Source organism: Cygnus olor, chromosome 8, assembly GCF_009769625.2.
Source record: "Cygnus olor isolate bCygOlo1 chromosome 8, bCygOlo1.pri.v2, whole genome shotgun sequence".
Classification (NCBI taxonomy): domain Eukaryota; kingdom Metazoa; phylum Chordata; class Aves; order Anseriformes; family Anatidae; genus Cygnus; species Cygnus olor.
The window spans coordinates 1,230,608-1,256,236 of NC_049176.1; the positions used below are offsets into that span (position 1 = coordinate 1,230,608).

The window sequence follows — 25,629 nt, forward strand, 5'->3', positions numbered from 1 at the left end:
AATTTCAGTGAGGTTATTTTAATGCTCCAAATCAGTATTTGCCACTTATTATAGAAAACTATTGTTACAGCTCATTAGTCGTAGGATTTTTTTTTAAACCAATTGATATTGTTCCAAGCAAGCAGATCGCTACATCTCCTTCTCAGTGTGTTTGTTATGTGTAACTGCAGCTGTGTTGAAATGAAAATCGATTATTTACTTTTCATGCAGCATAATTAATGTTTGATAGTAGTTTATCATTTCAATGCATTAGTATATTTATTGCGTTTGGCTGCAGAGATGGGTGGGATTTAACCTGTTCTGAAATTAGATCACGACTACTAGTTTGGTAATAAGCCATCTTCCCAAGAATTTTGTGCAACAACCCCCCTTCCGTGGACAGTGAAGCAGTGAAAATCTAAATTGGTGTACAGTCTGGATGTTGGCATTTACTGTAGTTACAAGAAATTCCTTTGTATGATGATAGGTGAAGAAAGCTGACAATATTTTTTTTTCCTACTTTTTTTTTTTTTGGTATGTAGCATTCAGAGACTCATCCCTACTGTTTCCTATATGGAATCACAGATGTACATATGTACTACATGCACCTCTTCCTTAAGTACCTAGAGGAAATAGAGGATTATGTCCATTTTTTTCTCCTGTTTTTCTGGGGAGGGATGGATGGATACACTTCAAAAAAACAGCAGCTGGGAGCAAAATATCAGAATATATATAGATATATAAAATACTAAAAACAATATATTTTAACAGAAAAATACAATTGTAAATATTACTGAAAATTTAAAAAATATATTATTATATTAGCTAATATAAGAAACAACCCCCCCCCCCCCCCCCCCCCCCCGCTTATTTACTGTAGATATAAAAGCCTTTTGGAAAGGGAATGAATTGTGCAGCAGAGGAAATAGAAAAATTGAAATGGGCAAAAGCAGCAGGAGTATAAGAGACAAAAAATGAGAGAAGCAATTTTTTAAAAGGGGAGGAAGAAAGCAGAGAAAGCTCTAGGGATTATGTTGATTAGGAGCACCGTTCAGCCATTATTTAAGTCCAATTTGATTACAGAGATTGAGTATACTTTTTTTTTTTAGTCATTCTCCATAGATACATGTAGTATTTCTATTTACATAGCTTAGCTGGTAATGTGAATCAAAATATAGGAAGGAAATGTGAGCAGGAACGCACAAGCTTCCAAAATGACTCTAAGGTTGGGAAAAGCAGAACTAACTGTTCTAAGAGAGGAGATAAACAACTTCAGGATCTTTTTCGGATCTTGTGGAAGTTGAGTCTAAAGCTTTCTTCATTGTAACTCTGAAGTTGTGAAGATTCGTGACAGAAACTTTTAAAAGTAATACAGTTGTAGTGTAAATGTGTCTGTGGAACGTTACAAGGTGTTTCTGTATTGGATGGAAATTTTATAAGACAGACTTTTCATTTTAAAATCACTTTGAACATTTGGCTTATTTATTGCTTTCTTTATTTCCACATTAGCCACAGTCCCCACCCCTAACCCCTACTAGTTTATACACATCCAGTACTCCTAATGGGTCCCAGTATCCCATATTCTCCATTGAACCAGTGCATTATTGCATGAGTGACATAAAAACAGGGAAGCCCAGAATTCCTTCTTTCAGAAGCCTCAAAAGAGGGGTAAGTTGGATAACAAGTTGAAATGCATGATGGGCTATGAGCAGTGTGTTTGTGATGTGGCTTTTCTAATGCTCTTCACCCTCATTATAAGGCTTACTCTGTTTAAAGTAACACTTCAGCTACAAGGTCACTTTCAGAATACTTCTTTTTTTCATATTACATAGACCTTACCAGCATATTAAAATGAAAATAAAACAGAAATACCCTTTACAACATTCCAAATACTGGTGCCTAAAATGAAGGTTTTATAAAGAGGGTGCTCAGCATGTGTTTGATACCTTTTTTCATTGTCTTTCACATTCACAAATGTTTTCCTACCATCATGGAACATATTTTTGCAGTAATTTATCATTGGGTATATATATAGTCACCAGAAAAAATCTGAAAGATCACATCTTATTGCTGACTTTTAATTGAAATAATAGTAACTGATGACAAGACTGAACTAAGAGAAGTTTTGTTTATCTTTTGTACATCAAAGGCTATAGCACATGGTGCTTGCAGATTTTGAAATACTGAAACATTGCAATTTTAATGCATTTTATGATTGATTGTTTTTCGTCATCCTAGGTCTGTTTAGGTAAAATTACTGAAAAATTACTACCAAATGCTACTTTCTGAGATTAATCAATTCATTTACTGATCTATAGTGGCATAATCTGCAAATAGAATTTGCTGGAAGACAGTAAAAGGGAATTGTTAAGTGGTTTTCTAGCAACATTTGTAGTACTAGTGATAAATGTACTGGCACTTTCCTGCTATGTTGGTGAAACACAGGCTGCCCAGTTCATGTGTGTGCTATGATATTGATCCACATAATGAGGTAATTGGATGAATTCGATTATATTTAATTCATGATTTGCTCATATTTGAAAACAAAATCAACGTGCTGTCTCATATGCATCGAGAAAGGCTGGATACTGTAGATGTAATGAGGAGATCAACGCACAACGTTGTATTGCAGTAAGCAATTCAGAGGCTCCCTTGCTGTCATTCTGAACCAAAATGAGTTATATTTTTAAAATTTATTCAAATTTTAAATTTATTTTCTTTAAGTCATGTTGTCGTATCTTATTTCAGGCCCCCACATATTTTCGAATAACCCTTCTACCACCACCATTTTTAGAAGATTCTTGTGCTCCTCTAAGTGTTTATGGAGGGCAGTTTCTCCTTTCTCCTTCTGAATTACTTGTGTTATAATTTATTTTGGTCATGAAGATAATGTTCCTTCTTTAGCACTCAATGTAGAATTTGATTGCACGGTTGCTGAAATAGCAGAGATTTTGATTACTCCACTTGTTTGTTTATCACTAGATGTATCAGCTCCTGGCTCACAAATCAACACCTTACAGTATTAGTAGTTCTAGAATCTCTTACTGAAGCAAAAGATCATCTTGTAACAACTACACAATGCCCATGGAAACTGAAACAGTATTTTAATTTTTTATTCTTAGTAATTCATTGATCATGCTGTAAAACTGTATGAACTTAATACATAGTACTCTGTAAAATTAACAAGGAGTGCTAGTGTCATACAAATCTGGATTAATTCAAATATCCCACAGTATCAGATATTTTAATCTCTATAAATCTTTGAGATAAACACTTAATGACTTATTTTTTTTGAAATACCTTTCAAATATTTTAATAGGTAACACATGTATCAAGTGCCTTGAAATGTATACTGTAATTCTAATAGATTGTGTGTGTTATGGATCAGATTTATCTTTTTAATACATCTTGAATCAGTGATTAGTAGATGCTAGTATGATTCTGTTTTGTCCCTGGAAAATGATGTCCAAGTAGTACTGACGGGAAGAGCTATCAAATGGTATTTTAATTTGTTTTGGCTTCTACTGAGATTTATCCATGAATTGCCATATACCAGATAATAAGCACACTGGTTACTTTGTTTTACATGCCCTGTATAAGATGTCACTCAAGGCACTAGAAATCGCAAAACCAAACTGCTCTCATTCCGTACTTCGTGCATTAGATTTTTCCTGTCATGTGCTGTATAGAGAAAGCAGCATACAGTAGTTTAAGTTACAACTCTATATAAAAGTAATAGGCTGTTGAAGTCTTAAGTGTAGCTGCTCCTTTCTTTTATTAGTACTGTTATTCTGTACTGTTTATTATTCTTTGAAGTCTTAACATTTCCAGGTAGTCTTAGTGCTTGTGAGAGGTCTTTGCTCAGTGCTACTTGATACATAAATGGATATGTTGTATACATAAAAGTAGTTTATTCTTATAGCCATTTTATGTCTTTGGACTTTATTGAGGTTTCTACCATGGTAACATTTGCAAAGGAGTGTCATTTTCTTTATGGCTAGAAATTCCAATTTTAAGTGTGTGCTCTAATCAACTGTCACAACAATTGTTGAAGGTCATAAATGATGTCACAGATAACTGTATTCTAAGTTGCTTGGCCTTCCTCTGGACAGGCTTGTACTAGGTCATGGGGACCCGTAGTGGATCTTCCAAATGCTGTGACATGTTAAGCCAAAGCTTTGACACCTGTTTTATTTGCTTCCTCTAAGGATGAACTTGTAACTCTCTAAATGGCTTTATTTTCATCCAAGTAAAACATTTTTAGGATAGTAGCAATGACTCAAATGTGCTGTTTTCAGAAAGTAAAATTATTAACTTAAAAGGTCTTTGTTTATTGTAGTTCTGCTTCAATAATAAGGTAAAACGCTTGGTAAAAATTACCTTTGTAAAATCGATGGTAGTGGATTGTTAGCTATAATTAACAAAATATTTGTATATGGCTGATCAGTCCTTCATCATCATTGAATTCTGCTATTTTGTGTGTTGTTGGCTGTGTGTTCGTTTCTTCTCCCACAACAGAAGTTCTTTAAGCATATTATTTGAAGCACTAAAATTCAAAATTTGTTCAATGAAATTGTGTGTTACAATTTTGTAAGTTAAACTACCCGTTATCACCTAGTGACATTTTTAAAATCAGTAATGCTTAAAGCAGAAGTGTATTTCTGATTACTGTATTTTGCTGTTCTTGTGCTCATAGTAAAATGTATTTTTTTTAATAATTTTTAAATTTTAATCTTTAAAAATATTCTAAAGATATGGTTTTAGGCATTAATCATTTTTGTAACTGGTCGTTGCATGTGAATAATTTCCCGTTTCTTTCTGTTTTCAAATGAACTGTGCAGTGGTCGGTGAAGATGGTAAGCCCGTGTGCTGATCTGTCTGCTGTACTTCTGCTAAGATAGCATGAAAGTAATCTTTTGAAAGTGTTTCCATATCATAACTGCTAAGTCAGGTGCTGAAATGCATCTCCAGACTTTCTACTCTCATACACAGTCATGTTCTTAATCATCCATGCTTAATGTGAGATAATTAGACGTGATGCAGCTGCAACTGATTCTGTGATTTTGGAATTTTAAGGTTGACCAGTATTCATCAGCTGGTGATAATGGAAATACTTAGGGATTTCTTTTTGTCAGGAGAAATGTTAAAGCAGCATAAAATAGTTATACAAAAAGACTACAAAACTTGTTTAAAAGAGAAATATTGAATACTGCAATATTCAGTCACTTGAATTTAACCAAACATTTGCAGGGGAGATGATCTTTTATGTTCAGGAGTATTAGAAAGCTTTTATATTTGAAATAAATGCAATAAATACATGAAGCTTTTATAAATTAAAAGCACATCTTAATCAATATTATAATTTTGCAGAGTAGATCAGCAAAATTCACAGAAATAAGTGTTCTTCTGATTATTACTGTAGGATAGGGTAGTTTTAACTGACCTGTAATGAGCAATCATATAGAGGATGTGATTATCTTTTTCTTTCCCTGTAGCATGTAGAAGCACCTGAAAAGACTTTTTCCCCCAGAAAGAAGAGCTCTTGCTTTATTTTGGAAACAACATATCTTGATTGTCCATCTTTATGGTGTCTTGTATTCCCTTCTTAAAAAGTAATGAGATTATGATTTTACAAGTGAAAAAGAACCAGGAAGTTGAGGGGCAAGAAGATCTTAAGAGGGGGACATATCTAGAAAATTGGAATTAGCATCTGAGCCTGAGGCTGCTTGTATCAAAATCTTGACAGTTATGTTTCTGTCAAATTTCTTCTTGCGAAGAGAAATGTCAAGTTCAGTTTACCTCTGAGGAGGGTTTCTGTAATGGCAAGCAGGTTTCTTGGGCTAAAAATAACTTTCTTATGCAACTAGCACAAAAGTAATGTAACTTTCTATTATTAATATGTGTACTGTATTTCCTTCTTAGAAAGTAGTGTAGGTGTCTGTCACCCAAGGGGAAGAGTTGGCACAACAAATTCACAGGATATGTAAAAATTTCTTCCCATTCTTTATACACGCAAGTCCTTCCATCCTGTTTATAACCCTGGCACAAGCTTACACTGTAAAAATAGTTGGTCTTAAGTATAAAAAAAAAAAAAGGAGAGGTGGGGGAATCGTGTTTGAAAAGTAACATTTTTTTTTTCTCCCTGAAACATTCTTTTTTATAATTAAAAAGGTGACATAGAATATTTAACCAAGTTTTGATTCAGCAACAAATTTAAGTCATAATTTTGATGGTGTAAATTCTGTGTTCTGTGAACTGGTTTTATGCTAGGTAAAATGTATCAGAAGTTTGTAAGTCTAATTGAGATTCTTGTAATACGTTCTCTAACAAGATTGATGAACTTCTGAAAGGGAATTACAGTACTGATTTGTAACGTAGGTCCAAATTACAGTATTCTTCTTTTGACAGCATCTAAATAGCCATAGAAAACATAATCCATGGAAAGAATCAATTATGTACATACTATTATTATATACACATCTTAGATTTTTGTTCTGACTGAAATTACTGTTAGTAATTAATTCTGATTTTGCTAAAGGGAGGTTCGTGGCTCAGCTTTTCAGACTAATTATTATTAAGCCTAGAAATTATTAATTACAACCCTGAGACACCTATTGCAGAAGGCAAAAAGAACCTTGAATGAGTGACTACAAGCTGGCACCAAAAATTTGCATTTATTCTGTTGTGGTCTCTTAAAAAGCTGTGTGTCAAGTAGAGAGCTTTTAAGAAGGTCCATCCTGCTTCCAGTGACCGCTGTTCATGTGTGGGTATGTCAGTTCAGCTGTCTCAATGTGTGTGTGCTGTTTCTTTAATAGCATTCATATTTGCAGGGCCCTGCACTAGAAGACTTCAGCCACCTCCCTCCAGAACAAAGGCGCAAGAAACTGCAGCAGAGAATTGATGAACTCAACAGAGAACTACAGAAGGAAACCGACCAAAAGTGAGTGCATTTTTTCTAGAGGTTCATCATGGGTCTCTTTATGTCAGTTTCAGTTGAAGTCCTCTGCTTAGGCCAACAGCTCTCAGACATTAGGAGAGAATACACTATTACAAGCTATTACAAAGCATTTTTAGTGGATGTGCTGTTGTATGTAGATTGTTATCATCGCCTCCTCCTGCTGCTTCACTATAATACATATTTCAATCCTAATGTTGCATAGGAAACATTGAATCTAAAAGCATGCCGTTAAAGAAAAAAAAACAATGCATAGGTCTGTTGAGCAAGAGAGCTGCAGCTTAGTGCATTATGAAAAGAACATTAATATTTAGAAAGTTGTGTATAACAGTACAGAAAACAGTATTGACACTGCATAGAGAAGTGTTGACAGTTGGATTCCTTGCATGTTTGTGCATGACATGAAAAAGTAAAGCAAAATGTTAAGATGACAGAACGGGAAAAGGCGTTAGGTGTGTTACAGGGAGCAGTAGTTCCTCATGTCTGTGCTTAGGATCTAGGAACTCTAATCATGGGTCGGGCTCTCATACACCTAAATAGTATTTTAGCTTTAATGAACCAGTACAGATGTTTGTAATTTTATAATTATTGTGGGGTTTTGTATGCTGTTAGAGATGCCCTCATCAAGATGAAAGATGTTTATGAAAAAAATCCCCAGATGGGTGATCCAAGCAGTCTGCAACCAAAATTAGCTGAGACAATGAGCAACATGGACCGTCTTCGGATGGAAATACACAAGAATGAGGTGAGAATCTAAAACAATTAATCGGAAAATCTAAATGAATGGTAATGTAGTAGTTTGCCTTATGGGTTATAAATGTAGCAGTCATGAAACTACTTGGTTTAACAACAAGCTCCCAATACAATTGTCCCTAGGGTATGCTATTTTCAGGTATGTTAGTCTAGCTATAATGACGGTATACTTTATTAAAGATGCAAACTGTTAAGAAGTTATTAATCACTTATTCTGCAATTCATAGGAGATTAAAGTTTTTTTTCCTTATTACCTAACTCAAGTATGGAGCATAGGCTAAGCAGAGAGGATTAGATTAATACTTCATATGAAATGATTACAAGATTTCATGTGTGAATGCAGTCTCTTTGTGGCTGTGTACTGACAACTGAACAGCATGCAGTTAAGTGCATTTTTGGAATGGTTCTTGCTGGTTTAGAATCAACTTTTGTCTTGAAACCAGTATTTGTCTTTTTTTCCCCCAGGCCTGGCTGTCTGAAGTTGAAGGTAAAGTAGCAGCCAGAAGCGACAGGCGGCACAGCAGTGATATCAACCACCTTGTAACACAGGGCAGAGAGAGGTCACTATTCTATCTCTACTGCTTTTGTATCTTACGCTAGAATCAATACATCTGTCTGATAGTTAAGAGGAGGTGATGGTTATTCCTTATCCTCTGAAAGTTTATTTTTCCAGAGGAAAATCTTACTGGTTCTGAGTGCTAGAGCTCACTTCACGTCATTATGGTAGCATAGAAAAATTGAGTCTGATGGAAACAACCACTCATTAAATACCAGCGCCTCTTAAAGTGAACTCTTTCCATTCCATAAGGCTCACCAGTTTTCCATGTTTTGTAGAGACAGGTATGTCAAAGTTATGTTTGTTTTCGTAGCAGAATTCAGTCCAAAACCTTTGTTAGATCAAAACATTTTCAGAAAATCACCTCCAGGAGCAAATATAAACACTGTTAACAGGCCTTCCCAGAACAATATCCATGGTCTTACCCTTTCTGTGATGCATGTATGTTCAGTGTTTCAGAGCTAAAAACTCTCCAGAATCCTCACATTCCAATCATTGCATTACAGCCCTGAAGGGAGTTACACGGATGATGCAAATCAGGAAGTTCGAGGCCCACCACAGCAGCATGCACATACAAATGAATTTGATGATGAGTTTGAAGATGATGATCCATTACCAGCTATAGGACATTGCAAGGCAATATATCCCTTTGATGGTAAGGTTGACAACATACACTATGATTCCTTCAGTAAAATGTATGGATTTCTTTTGTTACAAAGAAGAGAGGTAAAATGATTTAAAGTAAATTAAGTTTTATGAGTAACTAGTTGCTTATAAGATTAGTGGAAGTATTTTATAAATAACCTTAATTCATAAGCAGTACTTTTGTGCTGTTTTAAGATAAATATTAGCACAGCTACTGGCAAATATTCAGCTTTACAAAAAAGACGAGGTTTTCATCTGCAAGCCTGTTTGACCATATGTTCTCTTGCACAGATTTTTTGATACTTCCTGTTTATATATAATCTGTAAACTGTGGTCTGGGAAAAAGACTTGAAATTCTGTCTGCACATTAAGACTTCTTTGCCTTTTGTTTTCCCAGGTCATAACGAAGGCACTCTAGCAATGAAAGAAGGGGAAATTTTGTACATTATTGAGGAGGACAAAGGAGATGGGTGGACAAGAGCTCGAAGACAAAATGGAGAGGAAGGCTACGTACCAACGTCATATATAGATGTAACGCTAGAGAAAAACAGCAAAGGTGCAGTAACCTATATCTAACAGTAAACTGGCAGCTTACAAGTATACATTCCCCAGGGAAAATAGTGGACAAATAGTAAGTCTCACAGGTTCATGGAAAGCATTACAATAACAGAAGTGAGGAGGGGCCTGTTGTTTGCAATGTGGATTTGCCACAGCCTTTTCAGATACAACAGCATTAAATTGGTCTATAGTTTTGGCCAGTGTTTTCTACTTTGTTTCACTGTTCCTGCTCTACAGAGTACTAAATCCAATTCAGCAATTATTAAATGGAGAAAGACCAGGATTCCTGCTTGTTCTACACAATACTTTGGTTTTATAGAGAACTGAAATTTAAGTTTTAAAGACTTCTAAGATGTGCTGTTCTCATTTCTATAATTTAAACTGTATGCTTAAACCAGAGGTTTTTTTCCTCTAATAACTAACTGAACTTGGTTACTGAAAATTATTAATTTCCTTCTTTAGCAAATACTTGGCAGCTTTCATCTCTTAAACAGGAAAATCTTTTCTGATTCTAAAAGCTCAACAGAACTACTCAGGAAGAAACAGTATGATTAAAAGGACAGAAAGTCCACTGACCTGTGTTTCTCCTTCCCTTTCTGTGGTTGTAAAGTAAAACATTGTGTACAGGACACAACTCCATTATTTTAACTCTAGATACCTTAAACCTAAAGAAACCCCACCAAACCCGAAACACTACCACCACCACCACCAAAAAACCAAACAAGCCAACAATTGTAATTGTTGATGATGTTTCACTGAATTTTAAGCTGCTTCAGAAAAGGGAATGATTTTATGTTCTTAATTTGTGCCTGTAAGCTAAGTCTTTGAATTGCATAATGTTTAGTTTGAAATCAAGCTCTTGAATGTACAGTAATTAATTCCCTCACTGTTAATCACTGAGGTTTGGAAACTGCATTGCACTACTTGATTACTAGAGAAAAAAAAAAAAACTAAGCTAAAAACTAAAAGCTTGTATTTGTAATGTGGATTTGTGGAAGTAATACAAGGCTAATGCATAGCCACTGAGAATGGCCTGTTAGAACTGAGCACACTTCTCTGTCTTCTAAAGGCCTTCAGTAACTTTTTTCTTTTCTTTTTCCTCTTGGACTGCAGGTTCCTGAAGCGGGTTTCTGAGAAAATGGGCGAGATCTTGAAGGAGGTTACATGCAGCTGCTTGGGGCGGGGGGTGGGGGGGGAAGGTATTAGACTGGGAGGCCCATTAAACAAGGGGAAAAGCTAGTTGCATGAATGCATGCAGACATACATTTAGTCACTAACATTCTTAGCATTTCCATACATAATTAAGGATGCATCACAAATTCTTAAATTTGTGCAGGAAAATAGCATTCCATTACCAGAGTAAAAAGGCAACTGCTCGTAAAATTTCTTTGTTTTGTCATAGGTGGTCCGAAGGGCACAAACTAGATTTTAGCTTGTGCTACATTCTGGTTGTCTCACTTATACTTTTTTCCAACTCATGTAATTGGCAGTCATTTAGAACCATGTCAGTTACCAGTCTGCCTGTGCCACCTCCATGCTCGCCCTTAACCTCCTCCTGCATGCCTAGGACAGTCAGGCATGTCTGTGTAACACTTTTTTGACATCATTGCTTTTCTTATTTTGTAACAAATCATTCTGTTTAAATATCTTCAGCACTAGAATTTCATCCCAGTATCCATGTATGCTGCTATAACTTTTCCACAACGTTTCCACTGCAACCATCATTACATTCCAGTTTTTGGCATAACTGATAAGAGACCGTAATGTATTTATGTTGATTTGGGGAAATAATACATCTCAGCTCTAGCCTACAATCCAGTCAAGAGAAACTCCTAGACCTGTAGTCCATCTTCAGCACTTCAGTAACCTACTGTGCGCACTGAAAACCTGGAATACCACCAGAGATTCACCACTGCAAGCTAATGACTGTTTTCAGAAGTCGACTGCTTGCCATTCAAATGCTGCCTTAAACTAGAGTGCCTAAATCTGTTGTTTGCCAACACTACCACTTACAGTATCTCACAAAGGGCTTTGTGTCTCAGCTCTTTCCACAGTGCTGCAGCTGCTGAGGTAGCCACGGTAGGTGTTTTCTAGAGTTCTACTTTACAGGATACATGGTGCATCATGACTTTTATACATTGGGACGCATATCTCTTAATTTGACTTTAATATTTTAAAAAATATTTTTATGGAAACTTATGAAGTTCCCATTTTAATTACTGCAGTGCTAGTCCGTTTCCAGGTGATGCTTCATTGTATGGACCTGTTGAAATTTGAGTGATACTTTGTAATGATCTATGTGCACTTTTACTTGTAAACAATTGAAATTTGGATATGTTTATACGTGTAAATATAGTTGTCTGCAGTGCCCCTATTGCTTATGTTGTCTTGCCTCCCATTTGTGGTTCTATTAATAAATACATCATATCTGATCTATTAGGGTGATAAGAATTAGACTAGCGACATTGGGCAGGGGTGGGAGGGATACTTGCATCAAACAAAGCTTGTCAGCCCAGCCAACTGCTGTTTGGGGAAATGAAATAATAATCAAAACATCCTGTTTTCCTGGGGTCTGAAGCAATATTTGGATGCAGCAGTGCTGGATTCTTTTTAATTTCAGTGTTATTAGGAACTGTACTACGAGTAAAACTGAATTTGAGTGACTTGTGTAGAGGTTTATTCCTTTTGTTATGTATACCACTATTACACAGCTTGACCTAGTGTATTATGGGGGCTATTAAACTCTAAAGTTTAGATTTTTGGAGCTTGTATACAGGGTTATTTATATAATAATGTGACAATACTCAATACTGACAAAACTACTTATGTAGTTTTTGTTTTGTTTTGTTTTAATTAGTGCTTTTTTATTTTAAAGCTAGAAGTTGGAAATGTGATCTGTGTATTTTCTGCTAAAGGGCCTGTGGTTTGTTTGCCTGGCTAACAGCCTTGCAGGTTAGTAATAACACTTCCTGGTAAAGGACTGAATGTTCTTTTCACGCTACTGTTTGTTTTTCTAAAACCAGGATTTGCTTCCTTTGGAGGCAGGTTGCTTTCATGAGGGATAGTGCAACTTGTTATGAGGGTTATTAGGCATAGGAAAAAAGACATCTGTCCTTGCATAGCTAGTTATCACTTATTCTAAAATTTTGAACGTGAATTGTCTTAACGAATCTTACATTTTCCAGTAATTTTTAATCTTTTTTTTTGTGCACATGTTGATTTCTTAAATGTTAAATGCTCTGTTTAAAAATAGTGTTCTCTGTTGAGAATATTTTCATGGAATAAAAAATCTTTTCATGGTCTAAATAATTAGTTTCAACCTTTTTCTTCTATTAAGATTGACGGGGAGACTTAGAGCATCCTGGCCTAAATAGGAAGCTTGTAACCTGTTGTTATGGTTGTAGAACCTCGGCACTGATTACAGATGGTGGGAACAGAATGCTACCATTTTGGTATTGGTCAGTTTTCTGGTTAGCCTACTCACTATTCCAGTACTTTCAAATGCTGTAACATCTCACTCTAGAAGCAGGCTTAATGACAACAAGCAAATTCAACACTAACCATAGTTCTTGCCTAAATATTTGTACAACTTCTGAGAACGCTGAATCTGTATCTGACAAAGTAGAATTTGCTGCTAAAGCATTCTTTATGTAAACATCATGCACCCTGATTATCTATGAAAAGTGCTAACAACTTACCTTTTACTGTCATCCAAGAAAAAAATATAAGTACTGCTTATCAAAGTGATTCACCTCTAGATGATGAAGCAAGTTTACCATATACATACACCCACATTTAGTTGTATCGGAAAGCATTTTAATCATCTGGATTGTTTGTTCTTGCCATTTCATCATTCATTTCCTGGCAGCATAGCTGTTGTACAGGCTCCAGTAAAAGCCAAAGTCCTACAGATTGTCTTAAAAAAACCACTTGAAGTTGTCCCAACACATACACAACTAATTTTCTACTTTCATAGGTAATGTGAAATTTAAGCCTTCTTTTGCAGTCACAGATCATTTCTTCAACCATAGTATGCAAATAATTTTGCATAAAGATAGACTTTAATTCACAATTCTGTACATAGTATTTTGTACTCAGTTAAGGAATATTATACAACTGAAATTTTCTGCAGTGTCACATAGTTAATCTATCACTTCATTTACACTATTTGCTTCATTTTAATATCATTAAGAGGCCGATGCCCCTAGTTGTAGACATTATGAAAACACTGCAACACTAGAGAAATATAGAAAGCTGTAAAACTATCTTACAGGGATAACCTACCTGTTTAAAAGGATCATTAAATGACTTGGTGCCACAGTAAATAAATAATTTGTTTTAGAAATCAGTAGTTTTAAAAGAAGTGTGCATTGTGTTGTTAAAAGTTCTAAACATCTTGTGAAATGCAAGAAGTTTGTGCAGTATCAAATTACCAAAAGAAAGCTATGGTTATTTCAAGTATATCACTTAATAGTGTTTAGAGTCTTAGATATTTAATTGTTCCACCTGCTTCACCAGAGGAGGTTCCAGTTTTCGGGAAAGTGCAGTTAAAATCTGGCTGAATTTCTCATATCTTTCATTTTTATTAACTTGTGCTCCTTTGCTGCCCCAGAGCAATCTCATCTGAAATTCTGTCTTGAAGATTTCACTCATCTCTTCATCTGGTTGGAAACCTAGTAAGTAAAAAGAATCCCACAGTATCACCATCAGGCAAGTTTTTTTTACTTGGAAAAAAATGGCTTTTAAATTGCATTCCCTCCAATTAAGATAAGCTTTAGCGCACTGGTTTCTTTTGCACAATTCTTTTAACAAGCTAGAAGACCAATGAAAATCTTTTCCCTCTGTCATATTCCAGTACCATTCAAATACTGGGATAGGCTTTCCTAGACCAACTGTAATGGTCTAGAATAGTCATTACAGCCTGTATATAATTGTCATTATAATCATAGCCTGTAATTACTGATGTATACCTGCTGCCTGCAGAAGTACTTACATGTCTTCCCCTTCTCAACTTTTTCACTGCAAGTTTAAATTAAAAAGTCGTATTACTAACACATTGCTGCTTTCTGGCTGCAAACAGTAAAGATCTTGGTGTTGCATCTTGGTCTGCTGGTGAAGAATTTTACTGTGGTGATTTATTTGCAAAGATAAGAGTAGAAATTTTAATTGTACAAAAGGCAGTAAAAGTTATCCTCTGTCCTTCCTGTACTTATATTTAGTTGCTAGAAGATTGAGCGTATTAAGTCCTGAGACCTTGGAGTACATTTAGCAGAAATGTATGCTGTATTGCTTATTGTAGAACTATAGTGATGACTAACTTGCTGTCTATTTTTAAACAGTATCCATGGTGGCCCTAGCCTAAGTTTCCTGCAGCACATGTGCTACCATCTCAGCTCCCATGAAAGCTGAGAATTTATTGCAGTGACTTCTATTGCCACTTAAGCTAAGATCTTATTCTTCAGACATAACCCACACATTCTGTTACTGTGCAGAAGTATCTCCTGCTGGTGCTCCCTACCTTCCAGCATCCGTTCTGCGGTCAAGCTGTACATTTCTGCATTCTGTGCTATCTGTCGAGCTGTGGTCAAGTGCTTGAGCATTATTTCACAGCTTTGGTCGCTGCTTTCCCACAGGTCCATCGCTTCAAAAATCACAGCTTGTCGCTCCATTAAGGTAACAAGAGGCATCAAGAGTGGCACTGTTATGTTGTTCTGTGGAGAACTGATCATCTCTGGAATACAGATTAACACACCATATCATCAGACATTGTAAAAGTGCTAACTGAAGAAGGTGGTATAACTGCAATATTCTTTTCAAAGTCAGAAACTGGTATTTGTCTCCCACTTTTCCTATTAGCACCTCACCTCAGATGCACCTGTCCTACAAGTTTCCAGTAAGTTGCTGGGGTTGGGGAAGACAGCCAGGATAAATTAACAGCGTTGGAGAACTGTATTTGCTACAGGAGAAGGCTCTGCTGAAATATTAGTGGCACAGAGATTTTAAACGTGTTTATAATCCAAGCCACAATACAGTCTGTGGGAGTAAAAAGTATTCCTTCTCTAACCGTTCTCGTAGCCACAGAAATGTTCAGAGAAATATTACCTCCCCCTTGCACCCCTATGGAGACTAGAGCTGAAAAAACAAAACAAAACAGATAAAAAAATTGATGCAGGAGCAGTTGATGTGATCAGAGGAATTATCTGACTAACCCATTCTTTGTATTCCAGAATTCATCTTCTGATCCTATAGGCAAAGCATATAAAAAGCAAAAGCTGCCAGAAATAACTTTTTCTTCCCTGTATAGGAAGAGGGACATTTTTGTCCTGTCTTTGAGGCAAGATAATGCAGAGTCATTCCTCTCAGTTTCTGCTCTGCTGCATCTCCCACGGTGGGGGGGGGAGGGGCGCATCGGGTTGAGCAGACATATGTTACACTCACACAATGTTATATTCTACATGGATGTATGCATACAAGCACATGCTCATGTGTGGCTGGCAGACTGTTTCCTTCTATTTCATTGTGTTATACTACATTATATGAGGTCACGTAGTCAATTTATGATACATGGCTATGAAACAGCAGCTGCCTCATCTCCCTTCACCAGCAAGTGGTAGTGGAGAGAGGTGTAAGTCTAAACAGAAACCAATACCATTCCTGCTCACTCTTCCACTCACCTTGTCCTTCATGCAAAGCTTTGCTAAATGGCTTCAGCTGTTTTTCGTACATAATGGCAGTCTGAGTGTAGTGATGTCTTAAAGAGGTCCAGGTTTGTTCTAACCTAGTGACCTGTTCAAATGAAACAGAAATATCCATTTTTAACTTCAGTAATTCACAGGAGAAACACACTGCTACTGCGTAAATTAGTTAAAATGAACCAACGAACAACGCCATGTTTTGGAACATAAAGTGAAAGCAGATTTTTACCTGTGGCATTTCCAGTGCTTTCATAATGGCAGAAAACGCATACAAATCCCCCAGCGAATCCTTCAGCTCCACTGCGACCTGGATGATCCTGTTTAATGTTGCGGCTCTGTCTTCTATATTTCCTGTGCAACCTAAGATATCCACAGCTATTCCTATTGCCATAGTATTATGCCTGCAAGTGAAACAATTTATACTGCTGGTTATTAATTAGTAAAATAATAATACATTATGCTGTACATTAGTTCAGAGAAGATCAATTCAAAGGTTTATTTCAACATCTTGATTGTGCCTAGCAAACATACTTACTTGCTCTTCTTAAAAACATAGTTGTATCAAGAGCAGCAATGCCAGTACACAGAATATATGTTTTCCCGAATTTGTGTTCTAATACATTTTCCTAAGATACTAATTACTATTGTGCAGCCAGATCTCCTGTGGTACTCTGTTCAAGGAAGGTAAAACCTGCTTAGAGGCCTGCCAGTGTTACAGGATAGTAGCTGTAAAGTCCACTCAACAGTAAGGACAGAGCATGACTGACTACCTGAACTAGCCAAATGAGTTACTGTTCGTTTCACTCCACACATGCGTATGTCAGGCGCACGTGAGCTGTCAGGAGCTAGAAATCAGAGGGAAGTCAGTAACACTTTATAGCATGCTAGCTGGCTGGCTGGCTATCCCTCACATTTTGAACACAAAATTCTCCTCATGCGATGAATGACTGAACCTTGTGCAAAACAGCTCCACCCAGTTCCTGTTGTCCTCCACACTGAAATCTTGGGATCTTCCCCCTCAGATTTCAGTAGTTCAGCTGCTGAAATTTAATCAGAGAAACTAGATCAGGATAGAAGATGCTAATTATTCTTCCTTAACTTGCGCAGAGGCTTTACAGAAAACTCTGCTGATCTCTGGTGGCTTTTTTTTTTTTGGTTTGTTTTTGTGTTTTACTTTAGTAGTTCCTCTGCCCTTTTCCCTAGTTGCAGAAGGCTATTACCTTCATTCTCTACCACAAACACATGCTCAGCTAGAATATAGGTCCTCTGAACTTTACCTAAAATCCAAGTGCTTAAACGAGAGCTGAAGATGTTCAGCAGATCTAGGACCCTGCTTTCCATACCGTTTGCCTTTTCCTATATTACAACGATGGAGTTGCCCTATGACCTCAAAGAATTTATTTTTGCCAAAGAAGTGATAAAGTATCTCACTAAATTATCTTCTGTACACATGAATTCAGAAAACCTTGCAAGAGAGCATTCTTTGAGAAGATGTTGAGTACAAAGCAGCAATGCGCTCACCTTCTGGCCATCTGCCCTGTGTAACAGGAACATTTACCTTTCAATTAGGTCCAGGCGCAGTTGGTGTCCGTAAGGCAAGGTAATCAGTTCAAGACCAGAGTTCACTCCCATAAGCCTCCTTATCTCTTCAGAAACTTCTAGTATCCTTGCCACCTGACAAGTGCAAAAAATTGTGCTTTAGTTTTGAAACTTTATTTAAAACAACAACAAAACTACCACAAACTTGCCCACACAGAGGCACTCCAGGCTAGTGCAGGACATACACAGCTGAGTGCACAATGTTAGAATAGTCATCTAAGAACAACTTAATTAACTTACGGACAGTCAGTGCCTCATATAAGAAGGCCAATTTTTTTTTTTTTTTTTGCACAATGACTCAGTCATCACAAAAAAGCGTGACCTAAATGCTGTATCAAATTTATGTCTTTCATTCCCAGTAAAAGTTTCATATGCAAGCTCCAGGAAACGTGGTGCTCTCTTGGCCTGATGCTTAATCAACATGTTACTGCTCTTTGGCCTTAAAGAACATGCACGTCGCACAGTGTGCTTTGCTCTCTTCATTTCTAAAAATACAACATTGCTGAGAATTGTTGAGATTATGCTAGAGGGTTCTCATAAGGATTAATCAGGACTTTTGGGAGGACACGACGTTGAGTGCCTAATGAAGTCAGTATGGAAAGCTACCACCCTCACCGATTTGTCCTTGCTTTCTAAACATACAGCATTAGCTGCTGGTTATATCAGTAACAATTAGATATGATAATTACAGGCAAAACTAAATTAATAAATTAATATAATAATGAGAGATTATCTGCTGGATTAAGGGCTGTACATCGACACATTTGCAAACCAATCTGCCTGTTATTTCTGATACATCCATCAGCAGGCTTTCTTGGTTATGAAAAGATGAAAGCAACCTTTGCCACAACAAGCCTTGCTGGTGCAAAATCTAGCACTGTTGATAAACCTGTTTCTCTCCTAGAGAAGCAGGAGTGTGATACAAAGCCCCTGGATACACCCTGACTGCAACTCCTTCACAAAGATCCCTCTTCAGGCATCCAGGTGGCAGACATTCACTCCATCACTTACTGAATGGGTGCTTCTTTCACAAATGAAATTTTCTATATACATATTATATATGAATATATATATATATATAAAAATGTCATTATTTAAAAGGAAAACTGAGCTCCTGATACCACAAGGAGGACTACAAATTTCAGCCTTATCACAGATCTCAGTACAAAGCATTTATTTTGGCCCAGTTCGCATGCCAATCTCATTGTATCATACGGCTCTTATCAGTGCAATAGTATGCAACAAGTTACCAGTGAATGAGTCACTGGCTCTCAGCTCCACAAGAAGACGACAAAATACAGACTTCTACCTGTCCCAGCTAGTTACTGTTCCTGCTCTAAAATACAAAAATCTGGATCTTTAAGACACTCCAGTGCCTCGTAACTAATTGTACAGGCTCCCACACTACCCGCAGGCTAGTTTCCTTGTCCCCATTCCAAAGTTTACACAATATAAAATAAGGACATGGTTACTGGAGGAAGGCTGCAAACCCAAGGGCTCGCCCTTCATACGTGAGCATCCTGGAGAGCTGCTGTCCTGCTCTTAGCTAACATGCCCCTACACCGAGTTTTTCTGAGTCACCATGTCTCTGAAGCCTCATGTAGCAGCAGCCAGCACTAAATGAGAATCAGATACACAGCAATTGACAGATTAATGAGATGTATGGAGCACTGAGAATTTGAGTCTAAAGTCAAAGCTGCTGAGAGGCACCTTTAATTCAAAGGCCTTTTTGGCCTTGTTCTTCAAATGGAAAAAAAAATTCCCACCCTAAAAAATCCTGTAAGCAAGTCAACAAATTTATTACACTAGCTGCAAATCTACCCATTAATCTTCTCAAATCAATCTTTGGAAAGTCTAAGCTCGCACAATATAAAATATAATGAAAAAAATCTTTCTAAAATTACTTTTTTTTTTTTTTTTTTTTTTTTCTTTTTTACCTTGCAGTCCATCCTAAGAATATGCTGTGCAATAACCTTTGGATTGTTCTTGGTGAAAAGCTCCTTCACTCTTCTTAACATTGATGTTTCCAATGGTTTGTTTTCAGGAGGAAGTAGTCTGGATTCAAAATCATTTGGTTTAAAACTAGACACTGTCTCAAAAAGAGGTGCAGAAAACATGCTGTTGTCTTCAGCCATCTCAGTTGAAGCTTCTAAACAATCTGCAGGGTTCATTGTAGGGTCATCATCCAGGATCAAATAGCTTGTTTCAGAGTTCCTGAATGAGTGTGTTCCCTTCTCCTTCCGTGTCAGATGCTCCACATAGCTGTTTTTCTGACACAAATGTTTTGTTGCTGCAGGATCTCTGGCAGGACTTAGTTCACAATAGTGTCCATCTGAACTGTGGGAAGCCATAGGAGAATCCGGGGCCTTTAGCAGGGGTGCTTTGTTGGGTTTTGGTGGAGGCTTTGGACAGAGCTGACTGTCTGATCCTCTAAGAGCTTCCCCTACCTGTGTCTCAGAGGTGACTTTCTGAACAACTGTTGGGCTTAGAGAAGGTTCACTGCCTGTTCTAAATGCAGGAGAGCTTAGACAGGAGTCTGCATCTGCTTCAGGTAATTGAGAAGGATGTCTTGAACCTGCAGAAGAAAACAAAAAGAAAAAAAAAGTTACTATTTTTATGATACAGTGACTTAGAAGGCCAAAACATATACAATTCCTGAGGAAGTTGTTGTCCGCTCATATAAATTATTCACTGATTAAATGTATGTGAAATTGTATTTTGAGGAAAGAGCTAGCCAATAAATTCCATTCAGTTGCTGATCCTCCCGAAATCCCAAATACACAGAACAGCTGCACTATAATGTTATTCTGTGGTAATGCTGACAATAACTCTAGTCCCTGCTGCATACATAGGCTATAATGTCAGAGCTGGATAGCCTCCATGGCTTAGAATAAGAGGTTTCTATGTAACTTGATCTATGCTATAAAAACAGAAACTTCCAGCCATACCACATAAGAGATGAGTCATTTCTGAGAATGGTAAGTTTGAGATGAAAGGAAAGCTTCCCAAAGTCAAGCCTGAGCACGTAGTAAGGTATGGAAGGAATGAATTTCAGGGATGCTCATCTCTTTGCTAAACAGTAGCTGATTTGAAGACCTGAAGAAACAGATTCATATACTGCTGTGTTAAATATTTATGCCTCATCCTGTATTCATTCCATACGTAAACCTCAACATCCAATATAGAACTGAACCCTAATTCCCAATCTCAGTTCTCACTGCATTTGCTGGTATCTACAGCTAAGTGGCTTTACTGCTTGTTCCCAAGGAACTGCTCTCAAGGAAACAAGGATTTCCATGAAAGTCAATGCTACTTAATAGACTGTAAGAAAGACGTGAGACAGTTCTTGTGAAGCACAAGCAAGGACACGTAATACTGTCAAAAAGGCTATCAATGCCAAGTCTACCTGTCATTTTGTGGAATCCTGCTGAATTGCACACTAAAGTAATGAACTAGCTGGCACACTGGAACTAAAGAACCTGTTCCTGTACTTAAAGAGCAATCAGAATATTAATTCAGCTTATATAGGCTAACTGTACTAACTGTACTAATAGTACTAACTGTATGTACAGTACTTAGAACACTCTACAGTCTCACTTTGGTCTGAAGTGTAACAGATCACCTGGGAGCTCACCGCTTGTGTGTGTGTGAAATGCGTAATTACAAAACATACCAATCAGCAGGTAGCTCTCCGACTGGTGAGTCTTTAAAGGGAATCTTTTCTCCAGAACATGATCCAAGCTAGCTGGCTGGCTACCACTTTTTTCTTTGTTTCTAGGGTAGACAAAAATGCAAACACAAACATCAATACACACAACACGAATATATCAATATATCCAACAATCTTAATATACCTATCTAACTGACAGAACATATCCTAACCACGGCAGAGATCATTAGCTTTCTACTCGGGCAGCTTATAAGATCAAAAGGTACTTCATGCTGGTATGGTAGCAATGAAACGGGCTATATACTGTGTGAACTTCCAGCATTTATGAGGGTGTTTCTTTGAATGCTGAGACTTTTTAATGGAACATTCAATCTGGACACTGACATTAGTAGCCATTATCCCACACTTGGTATTTTTATTGCAGCAGGCAAATACAGAAATATTTAGCAAAAAGACTAAAATAAATAAAAAGACTTCTCTGAAGCAGCACGATTTTATTTTAACCCTTCAGTTTATACTACTCTAGATTTGCTAAGCCACCGAAGAACATGTTGCACTACTGTTGTGCTTCCAGAGTCCACATGAATTCAGAGTCCCTGAATTCCAATTGAGTTATTCCTTCCCTCTCTTCAAAAAGCATCAATCTGCAAATAGAGAACCAGAGACAAAGCCAACCCTTTGGAACTGCACATGAGCATCTTGTTTTTCCACAGATACTTTCAGAATGCAATTATGCACTTATTTTCCATGCCACTAGAATTTCTTAATTTGCTAGGCTAATTGCATACTCAAATGGCCTTCAGGAAGCACTGTTTTGTCATTATTCCAATGCAAATAGGAGGGTAAGAGCCACCCTGTAAAACTGGGGCATGTTCTCATTCACATAAGGACTGCAGAGTGCAGCCTTGCCACTTAAGTCATGGCTTCATCCATCTCCATTTATTTTACCTCCGCAATGTATTTTATATTTTCTAAAGATCTAGCACAATAACCACCAGGTAGAGAACATCTTAACAATTTCAGGAAGTTTCAAATAAAGGCCCTACAATATCCTTTGCTAAAAATCAGCAAACCCTGACACCTAGTCCTTCCACCTATAGTCAGAATGAAACTTATCACCACCTACACTGGAGCTGATGGAGTCACCTCTTTTCACCCTGTAAGGACAGAAAAATTAAAGTACCTCATAAGATTTCCTCTGGGTATGCTCTGCTCCTGCGACTGCATGCTGGATTTACCAAGGCTCAGTCTTTTTGCAGTTTCTGTTTTTCCTGCAGGTATACCTTGCTCTTTTTGTCGGACTGGAGTTACACCATACTTTTCTTCTAGACATCTGAGAGGTACAGTCCTGTTGATAGGCTGAAAAATAATTGCTCCACTCTGCTTTGATATTGGTGTGCGATTCCCAACATAGAATCTAACTAAGCCAGGGATACTGTCAAAACTTTCAAGTTCAAACTGATACTGAACACGGCAGTAGGCTTCATTGAATCTTAGAACTGTTCTGTTGATTTTAAAATGCTGAGAGGTATTTTTCCACTGACAGGTAAGAACAAAGTTCCCAGGACTGGAAAGAGAATCTCTGATCAGAAAATCTCCATCCCTCTGAACTAGGCCTTCTGCCACCTTTAAGGAAAAAGAACATAGAAGAAATGCTTTAAGAATAAGGAAGGAAATAGTCAACCACCATCACCAAACAACAAAATATTCTTATACATAGAACTTAATTTGGCTGCTCTGGCAGGACAAAGCCAGAAAATATAAAGCAAAGCATAAAGCATGGTAGAGGAATGTCTCTGATTCTAAAATTACAAGCTCATCCCACAGTATCTGGAAGGACTCCATGGAAAATGCCCAGCAGCCAGAAGCATGACCCACTTTTACATGTATAAATTTCTTCTAGTTTGCTAATAGAGTTTAAAGAATCTGAATATACAGTCACACAAGAGTTTAGAAGTCATTACTACAGGACCCCGGGAACTGTCCTTTCATTGTTACCTTAAGTGACAAGCTTTCATTTTTTATTCTTCATGAATGCTGCATAAAACTAGGAAGAGTCAGAAAAATCTGTTTTTCTGTTTTAAGTTAGTCCTTTGCATTTGATAAACTGTGCATCTAACAGTAAGTTGAAAATGTGGCTGCTGTGCCTGCTCTCATTATGTACACCGAGGGCAGCAGGCAGCTTGAAGCTCTGGTGAGAGCTGGGTAGGAGGGAAGCCTGCAGGGGGAGCTCCAGGTGCCGTTGCAAGCTGAGCTCCAATACAACGACAGCTTCACATATTTCTAACTATAATCGATCAAAATGAAGTTATCGAATAGATTTTTTTTTTCCCTCCCCAAACTTTGATACACAATAAAGAAAACAAACAAGAACATTTGGTTCAGTACAGTGCTATCAGTGTGTCTGAACAATACTTGGGGATAGCATTCTGATATAAAGTTTAAATTCCATTTCTGTCTTTATTCAGTGCATGAAAATCCTGAAATATTTATATCTTCCACCAGTGTCTGCCCTGAATCCTTCATCAACCTCATTTTACACCAAGTGGTGATAAATATAGCTTTCACACTAAGAAGGCATTACGTTTCTACTAAATTAACGGAGGTATCACAGATGTGTGTAGTACTTTAGTGCAAAATTCTATAAAAGCTCAAAGCACTCTTGGCAACACAAAGATGAGAAATCACATACCTGTCGAGGAATACGTCCATGGTACCAGGCATGGCTACGCAAGTCTTCACTACTTAACTGCAGTTCTTCCTCTAACTCCTTCTTCAGTTTTTCCGGGCTGTTGTCCGTAACTTGCCGCTCCTTAGAAAACTGCAATAAAAGATTAAAAGCTTCAACTGTGCCAAGTTTAGTCATTAACATTTTACCTAGGTTATAACTTCCATCACATGATCTGCACTAACCCACTGGAATGCAGGTGGCTGCTTTTAGCAGGCTGGCCTGGCTTCAGTATCTACGCTGTATTTTTGCAAAATCCAGCATTTAGTGAGATAACATGATTGTTATACACTGCACAAAACGCAGCAGGTGTTCTTTCTCTATACCAAGCTAATAATGACACACCTGCAAAGTCACTTTTCTTACTTTCTCTTCCCAGTAAGAATTTTAACTGTACTCCACTCAAAAAGTGGAGTTGGACCCCAATTCCCTACTTCAATATCCTTTCTCCTCTTCAAATTTCCATTTTAAATCCTGATTCTTTTTTTTTTCTCCTTTTTATATCCTTTTGGCCCATCCAATTAAAAACATTCCACGTTCAATATTTCTCTTGCACTAAAAATAACTTGACTCTACCAAAGTAAATTTTCACCCTTAACGGGCTTACTTCTAAGGGTCACTTAGCACGCCCGAGATGTTTCCCTTCTTAAGGGAAAAAAGCTCTTGTTGCCCCCTATCCCCAAAAGCACAAGATCTACATGAAGATCTCTCTATCACTACTACAAAACTACCGTAAGATTTTCTGGAAAATTTCCATCTTCATCTCTTGGAGTACAGTTTCCATGCTGGAACGCTCCCATCAGGGCTCATTAGTCCTTCCTTCCTGTGGATGCAGTGCTACTGCTAGTAAGGTCAGGTGCAGTATTTTCTCTAGAGATCTGTCAAGTACACTTTCATAAGCACTTAGTGGAGGAAAAGTTTTTGGACTTCCTTACATCCTCTCAATGGTCAGGGACTCCCACCCACCTTCAATGTTACTGAAGAGAATTAGAATAGTTCAGATGGAAAGGACCTGCGAAGACCAAGTCCAACTGCCTGACCACTTCAGGGCTAACCAAAAGTTAAAGCATGCTACTGAGGGCATTGTCCAAATGCCTCTTGAACGCTGACAGGCGTGGGGCATCCACCACCTAAGAAACCTGTTCCAGCGTTTGACCACCCTGATGGTACTGTGTGCAGAACTGCACACAATATTCAAGGTGAGACCACTCCAGTGCTAAATACAGTGGGAGAATCACCTCTTTTGACCGACTGGCTATGCTATGCTTAATGCACCCCAAAGGCAATTTGCCCTCTGTGCTGCCAGGGCACACTGAGAGGTACTCAGCAGACACATGCTAGTGGCAGGCAACATGCTGCTATATTGATCAAAGAATCAGAGTATGCTCCCCATTAAAGGAAAGTAATAATAATAAGATAATTAAAAAAGAGAGAGTGACATAGGCCTCCAGTGGGAAGGTAGATTAAAATGCAGCAGTTTCCCCATGGCAT

General features: G+C 37.5%; 2 protein-coding genes across 13 annotated transcripts in view; one reads left to right on the forward strand and one right to left on the reverse strand.

Moving 5' to 3' along the window:
- Window positions 1-12,752, forward strand: part of FNBP1L (formin binding protein 1 like) — a 53,382-nt gene extending 40,630 nt beyond the window's left edge. The window contains exons 10-17 of one of the 5 annotated variants that reach the window (XM_040565622.1): window positions 1,489-1,647; window positions 4,821-4,835; window positions 6,810-6,919; window positions 7,547-7,679; window positions 8,153-8,247; window positions 8,750-8,898; window positions 9,286-9,444; window positions 10,560-12,752. In XM_040565622.1, coding sequence (XP_040421556.1) covers window positions 1,489-1,647; window positions 4,821-4,835; window positions 6,810-6,919; window positions 7,547-7,679; window positions 8,153-8,247; window positions 8,750-8,898; window positions 9,286-9,444; window positions 10,560-10,567 — 828 coding nt within the window. In that variant the 3' untranslated portion in view covers window positions 10,568-12,752. Of the gene's footprint in view, window positions 1-1,488; window positions 1,648-4,820; window positions 4,836-6,809; window positions 6,920-7,546; window positions 7,680-8,152; window positions 8,248-8,749; window positions 8,899-9,285 lie in introns of all 5 variants that reach the window. The other 4 variants (XM_040565621.1, XM_040565625.1, XM_040565623.1 and 1 more) reach the window with 4 other exon arrangements.
- Window positions 12,753-13,741: 989 nt separating this feature from the next.
- The window catches only part of BCAR3 (BCAR3 adaptor protein, NSP family member), a 96,755-nt gene continuing 84,867 nt past the window's right edge, over window positions 13,742-25,629 (reverse strand). For all 8 annotated transcript variants that reach the window (XM_040565618.1, XM_040565619.1, XM_040565617.1 and 5 more), the window contains 9 exons: window positions 24,103-24,231; window positions 22,594-23,036; window positions 21,414-21,514; window positions 19,678-20,315; window positions 17,700-17,815; window positions 16,371-16,542; window positions 16,121-16,232; window positions 14,965-15,177; window positions 13,742-14,119 (listed from right to left, as the gene is read on the reverse strand). In XM_040565618.1, coding sequence (XP_040421552.1) covers window positions 13,932-14,119; window positions 14,965-15,177; window positions 16,121-16,232; window positions 16,371-16,542; window positions 17,700-17,815; window positions 19,678-20,315; window positions 21,414-21,514; window positions 22,594-23,036; window positions 24,103-24,231 — 2,112 coding nt within the window. In that variant the 3' untranslated portion in view covers window positions 13,742-13,931. The remainder of the gene's footprint in view (window positions 14,120-14,964; window positions 15,178-16,120; window positions 16,233-16,370; window positions 16,543-17,699; window positions 17,816-19,677; window positions 20,316-21,413; window positions 21,515-22,593; window positions 23,037-24,102; window positions 24,232-25,629) is intronic.